This window comes from Macrobrachium nipponense, chromosome 27 (genome assembly GCF_015104395.2).
Source record: "Macrobrachium nipponense isolate FS-2020 chromosome 27, ASM1510439v2, whole genome shotgun sequence".
Lineage (NCBI taxonomy): Eukaryota > Metazoa > Arthropoda > Malacostraca > Decapoda > Palaemonidae > Macrobrachium > Macrobrachium nipponense.
Window position 1 is genome coordinate 66356946 of NC_087216.1, and position 7470 is coordinate 66364415.

Below are 7470 nucleotides of genomic sequence, written 5' to 3' on the forward strand. Positions count from 1 at the left end.
TTTTTTCTATCGCCACTTTTATCTGTCCGCCCTCACGATCTTAAAAAACGACTGAGATTAGAGGTCTGAAAATTGGTATGTTGATTCTCCGGAGACCCTCGAGACATCAAACATAGCAAAAGGAGGACTTCAGCCTCAGTGGTTTTCATTTTACATAATTTAATCTCTTATTATTCATTGACTTTTGGTTACAAATATTTGTGGCAAAATGCAACTAACCATCGCCTTTTACATGAGGTGCACTGACGGAACTACCCGCTCCGGGGTATAGATAACGTTAGTGTACCATGGCAAAAAGTCCTACAGCCAAAACTCCAGCAGCAAAAATTCCTATGGTGAAAACTCCAGTGGCAAAAAGTCCTACGGCAAAACTCCAGGTGCAAAAAGTCATACAACAAAAACTCCAGCAGCAAAAAGTCATATGGTGAAAACTCCAATGGCAAAAAGTTCTACGACAAAAAGTTCCAGGGGGAAAAAGTCTTACGGCAAAACTCCAGTGGCATAAAGTCCTATGTCGAAAACTCCAATGGGAAAAAGTCCTATGGCAAAAATTCCTAAGATGAAAACTCCAGAGGCAAAAAATTCTATGGCAAAAAGTCCTATGGCAAAAAGTTCTCTGGCAAAAAGTCCTGCGGCAAAAAGTCCTACAGCAAAAATTCCCAAGATGAAAACTCCAGAGGCAAAAAGTTCTATGGCAAAAAATCCTACGACAAAAATTCCCAAGATGAAAACTCCAGAGGCAAAAAGTTCTACAGCAAAAATTCTTACGACAAAAATTCTCAAGATAAAAACTCCAGAGGCAAAAAGTTCTACGGCAAAAAATCCTACAACAAAAATTCCCAAGATTCTGTGGCAAAAAATCCTACGACGAAAATTCTCAAGATGAAAACTCCAGAGGCAAAAAGTTCTACACCAAAAAATCCTATGGCGAAAATTCCCAAGATGAAAATTCCAGAGGCAAAAAGTTCTACGGCTAAAAATCCTACAATGAAAATTTCCAAGATGAAAACCCAGTGGCAAAAAGTTCTATGGCAAAAATTATTACGACGAAAATTCTGAAGATGAAAACTCCAGAGGCAAAAAGTCCTTTGATAAAAATTCCTAAGATGAAAACTCCAGAGGTAAAAAGTTCTATGACAAAAAATCCTACGGCCAAAATTCCCAAGATGAAAACTCCCGAGGCAAAAACGTCCTATGGCAAAAATTCCCAAGATGAAAACTCCAGAGGTAAAAAGTTTTATGGCAAAAAGTCCTACAGCGAAAATTCCCAAGATGAAAACTCCAGGGGCAAAAAGTTCTACAGTAAAAAATCCTACAGCAAAAATTCCCAAGATGAAAACTCCAGAGGCAAAAAGTTCTATGGCAAAAAGTCCTACGGCAAAAATTCCCAAGATGAAAACTCCAGGGGCAGAAAGTTCTACAGCAGAAAATCCTACAGCGAAAATTCTCAAGATGAAAACTCCAGAGGCAAAAAGTTCTACGGCAAAAAGTCCTACAACGAAAACTCCAGTGGCAAAAATTGCTAGAGCCACAAATGAGATACCTTGTTTAAAAGCAAATGAACATCAAATGAAACATTTCCGTAGGTAACATAAAAGTGCTTCAGCTGTCTACAAGAACACGATTGATGAGGCATCGGAATCTTCTCTCATTCCAGAGTTGGGGAATCCTCTCCCATCCCAGAAAGTGGGAATCCTCTCTCTCATTCCAGAAATGGCCTATCTTCAAATGGCTTGAAACGAAATTGCCAGAAAAAAAAAAAGAAAAAGAAAAAGAAACTTGGTAATGAGCGAAGTTGAAGAAAGGTAAATGGAAGTTGGGAAGAGACCAGACACCATCAGCAGAGGATTACCGGTTAATGGTCTCAAAAACCCAAAATGAAAAGACTCGGGGTCAGTTGCCTCGGAAAAGAATTGGATGGATTGCACAGTTTCACTCTATTATTTGCTATTAACAATTCTTTGGTGAATGACGAATGTCTTTTACTGTAAAAGAACAGCATAAAAGGCCCATAAAACTCTTTTTGAACGTTGCAACAGAGGAGGTCTTCCAGAAAATACGGCCACCGGAGGTGTCGCCAGAGGGGAGTTAAAGAAGCCAAGAATCACCAGGGAATAGTTTAATCTCCATCCTTCCTGGGTCAACGGTCACCTGCATACCAACAGAGAATTCCTGCCACTGCCACTACTACATATACTTTGTATGTATGCTCTTGTAAGACAGCATCTGTCCATATTTCACCAGTGATCAGGGGCACAGAGGAAAGTACTCGAAATATATGGCTGCCACGTTCAAATACTGGTTTTATGGCCCTTTTATCTTTATATATATATATATATATATTATATATATATATATATATATATATATATATATCTATATATATATATATATATATGTATATATATATATATGTATATATGTACAAATTTATATTGGATGGCATTAGTTTCTCTTATATTTACTAATAAAAATAATCTGATAAACGACGCGTGTTATTATTGCGACAGTAATTATGTATTTTATATATATATATATATATATATATATATATATATATATATATATATATATATATATATATATATGCATGTATGGGCATTTTAGTATATATATGTATATATATACATATATATATATATATATATATATATATATATATATATATATGTATATATATATATATATATATATATATATATATATATATGTATATATATATAGTATATATATATATATATATATATATATATATATATATATATATATATATGTATATATATATATATATATATGTATATATAGTATATATATATATATATATATATATATATAGACACAGATATATATATATACATATATATATGTATATATATATATATATATATATATATATATGTATATATATATATATATATATATATATATATATATATATATATATATATATATATATATATATATATATATATATATATAGTATATATATATATATACATACTATATATATATATATCTATATATATATATATATATATATATATAAAGTTTTTAGAACATTGCAACCGTAATAGTAAGAAATGTGTGTAAGACGAAACAATGGCTATTTGTTTGCCTGCCCATGATACAGTTCCCCAATGCGATCAGTGGTTTTAGGCCTTTCATAATCGTGACCTTTGCCTCACGTCCGACTGACCCAGTTTTCGGAAGACAAACAATCAACACACACACACGCACTCACAGCATCACCAAAGGCCGTTTTTGTTTTGGTTTTGTGACTCAGGGGTTGCAAAACACGTCCCAGGCGTCGATCCTAAGGACATCAATGAGTAGGCTTCCTATAACCTCACTTTCATATCTCCGCCATCAAAGGATCAAGAGGCGACTTTGCCTCCTCTGCTGAACAGCTGCATCCGGTTTTCATTGGGCAAAAATGCTTCCCCTTCAAACCCAACTGACATTTAGCCCTGACATTTGACAATTTATTTATTTATTTTTATCGGTGACTGTTAGTGTTCGTGTTGTAAACAAAGTGAGTTGCATCACAGCTCCGATAGATGCGAGTTCAATTATAGCCAAGGCTGATTCACGCTTTCAAAACCATTTGTTTTTTGTTCTTGTTCGTTGACAGTCGACGGCTGTTTTTATAGAAGCAATGCCACGTGGATTATGCACTATATACTCTTACTGTTTTCAATGTTTTGTATGGACAAGGTATTTGAGGCAGATGCCTTGACGCGGAAAATCTTGGATTATGGTCCCTTTATGATAATATTTGTGGTTTTATAATTCGTCAAACCGTTTTAAAAATATTAAAAGAAATAAATTCAGGTTTTATGAAGCTTAATTATGAATATCTTAATACCACTGTGTATAACGTGTATGATAATGACAGCATTGTTATATAACTATTTATGAATAATTATACAGGCCCATACGATGAACTATATACCTCACAGAGACTAAAGAGATATTCGACTTTGAGCCTCTCAGTTCCAGAGGTCCTATATTCCTCCCTGAGGAAGTCGTGTAACTGGACCTTCAAAATTCCAAGCGAAGAGGCACTGCATCACTACTCGAATACTAATCTCCTTGCATATTAATACATTATATCTATTAATTAATCTATTAATTAATGTATTTTGTTTAAAGTGAGAACCGTTCTTTCCGTATTTCCCTTTACCTCCTCTTACTCCTTTCTAATGAACACCATAATATTCTTTGGACGCTTTAATTCCATGTGGGTTTGCTCCATGTGAATAGGGTTCACCCTCTGAATAATAGTAATATAATAATAAATAACATTACTAATAGTAACGAATAACAATTTCACCCCTCGTGTTATTAAAATCTAAATTGATCATACAGCTGTAGACGTTAATGTGCAATGGAAAGACAAGTTCCCGGCATCATTTTGTTATGATTCCTCAAAAAAATTCTTAGTGTATTTCTGTGTTTTATTTCTATTATTGTCTGTTCAGTAACTATTGTGTACACCAGGGGTTCTTATTCGGGTGTCTCTATACCACTTAAGGGTATGAGAACCACACGCTGGGGGTATGGGACTTTATCTCTGGACATCTGTATGCATTTGATTTTAATGTGTCAATCTATCATGGGTACATTTTGTAAATAACTATATAAAACTATTAATGCTTTTGATTTTCTTGTATGTTGTGCTCCTAACTTCTCATACCTAAAGGCTGTATCAACCTCAGTATATTGACAATATTACACAATATACTGAGGTTAATACAGTACATTGAGTATATTGTATTAACCTCTGTATATTGAGTAATAATGTCAATATACTGAGGTTAATATACTCAGTATATTAACCTCAGTATATTGACAATATTACTCAATATACTGAGGTTAATACAGTATATTGAGTATATTGTATTAACCTCAGTATATTGAGTATTATTGTCAATATACTGAGTAATATTGTCAACAAATAGGACTGAAGTGGACTTGAGCAAAGCGGGTATGGAACCATATTGGGCAATTCATTGGGGTTGTGGCGTCATCAAAAGGTTAGGACCCCTGGTGTACACGAAGACATCGAATACTGCAAATTCATTGTATATGTTTAACCTTGCAAACTCTTCATTTTTTTATTAATTCTTCCTGTAGATATTTAGAACAGTTGAAAGGGACCATTACATGACTTTTCTTTATTAAGGTTCAGGAACTATCAATTACTACAACTGTTACTGCTTTCAATTATATAGAAAGGATAATAAAAATGTTTAGTTAAAAACCAATAATTCCTGGCACCAATTTCAACAGTGCTTTAACATCCTAATTTACAAAAGGAGTTTTGTGAAGCAAAAAATAGACAATATGCACAAATCACTGGCATTATGCACTGGCGACATGCAAATCACAAAGTCATTTTCTTGAGCTTTTCTTCGTGGGGAATTGTTTTAGATTATACAAATCTTGAACCAGGGCAGTCGTGTCACGGAAAAAGGTTGCTAATACGGAAGCTTGGCATCAGATATTATTATCAGTGTGTGTTTGCCAGTGTATGTGCATAAACATTATATATATATATATATATATATATATATATATATATATATATATATATATTATACACATAATAGATAAATAAATAAATAAATATATATATATATATATATATATATATAATATATATATATATATATATATATATATATATATATATATAATATATATATATATATTGTGTGTGTGTGTGTGTGTGTGTGTGTGTGTGTGTGTGTGCGTACATATATACTTATTATTATCAGTTCAGGCCATTTGATGCGACAGAAAGTTCTCGTGCTTGATTAACTAATTTTTCATAATATAAAGCGATGTTAAAAGCCACAAAATACACGGAGAGGAAATTCTGGAGACAATGTCCTCTTGATAAAACTAAAATTCCCCTTTACAACAACACCGCCGCCCTCCCCCACCTTAAACCCTCTTTACCTGGGAAACCAATAAAAATAGAAATAAAAATAAAAACATAAAAACACAAACACACACCCACACACATCCAGCTTTAAAAGACCGCTCGGCTTCGATGCATAAAAAAGAAGAAAAAAAAAAAAACATGGAAGCGTTGGGCCAAGCCTTGATCGTTGCTTATTGTAGAAACTCGAACTCGTCCTTGGGGCGAAAACTTCATCGACTCATAATGGGGGCATATTAATTCGTCCAAGTACGGGATTTCAGTAGACGAATAATGAAGGGGAACTTTGCTCGTTCACATAAGAAATACTGATAAATATTCTATGAGCGGAATTTCTTTCGTCCACCTACGATATACTCGTCATTGTAGTGTGTGTGAGAGGGATAGACGAGAGAGAGAGAGAGAGGGTTAGGAGAGAACTGAGAGAGAGAGAGTAGCAGGAGATGACGGGAGAGAGAGAGAGAGAGAGAGAGAGAAAGTGTGTGTGTGTGTGTGCAAATGAAGTATATGATTGCATCTCTCATCCTTTAATCGTTTTGTAAGCATAACTTTTTTCTTAGCACTGTCATGAACCTATAATTAGTTATTATCAATACCAGAGTCTCTCTCTCTCTCTATATTTTGTTTTACTCGTTTTATAATCATGAATTTTTTTCTGAGCATTCCCTTTAATTTTATAATTAGTTTTATTAACACTACCAGAGCATCTCTCTCTCTCTCTCTCTCTCTCTCTCCTCTCTCTCTCGACAGTGTGCTCCGAAGACAAATAGAGGCAATTATTAAGTTCTTAAACTGGGTTAAATCTACTGAGTTTGGAGGAGTTCGTCGGGAAGTTAAAGGTCGAATTGGGTTTGCTCGTTCTGATTCGGATTCCATTCCGGATTCATTCCTTCATAGTTTCGAAATCCCCCTCCCCCAACACACCCTCTCTCTCTCTCTCTCTCTCTCTCTCTCTCTCTCTCTCTCTCTCTCTCTCTCCCTAAAGCACTTCTCTTAAGAGATATTGTTTCTTTATATTCAAAAACTCTTACTCTGCATATTTTTCTTTCAGTTCCAAAACGTGTTCCTGATAAGGCAAATGTGTAAACTCGAACCCTTGAATGATGAAATTCCTGAATCCAAGAATAGTTATTCTAAGGTAGACAGTTTAAAGCAGCACATGGCGTCCATTTCCTTCAGTTGTCTCTCAGAATGAACAAAAAAAAATCTGATTTGAAAGTTCATTTGACAGACTTTATAAGTTTTCAAATGAACGTTTTTAATGCTGCAGATATTTGAGTTCAAGTATCAAAAGTTTTCTAACGCGTGAATGACTGCGTTTCTTCAACTGGCTGTTTTTTTATCATTTTTAATACTTTACACACAAATAAAAATCCTAAACAAACGGCCGTAATTTGAAGAAAACGAGAATAACGGAGAGAGGATTTTTTTTTATTATTTTTTCTATTTCATACGTTTATTCTATTTTACTTAACATTCCATCTTTCACCCATACAATGAATTATCTTTCCTGTGCTGAATCC

The 7470-nt window shown here is 33.9% G+C and overlaps 1 protein-coding gene across 1 annotated transcript; it reads left to right on the forward strand.

Moving 5' to 3' along the window:
* The first annotated feature begins 1166 nt into the window (after nucleotides 1-1166).
* Nucleotides 1167-1526, forward strand: LOC135200709 (uncharacterized). Its single transcript, XM_064229317.1, has one exon. It carries the CDS (start codon nucleotides 1167-1169, stop codon nucleotides 1524-1526), a length of 360 nt encoding a protein of 119 aa, XP_064085387.1.
* Nucleotides 1527-7470: the final 5944 nt, after the last annotated feature.

Excerpts from the sequence above, each read along its gene's own strand:
- LOC135200709 (XM_064229317.1), top strand. The coding sequence starts at position 1,167 with ATGAAAACTCCCGAGGCAAAAACGTCCTATGGCAAAAATTCCCAAGAT.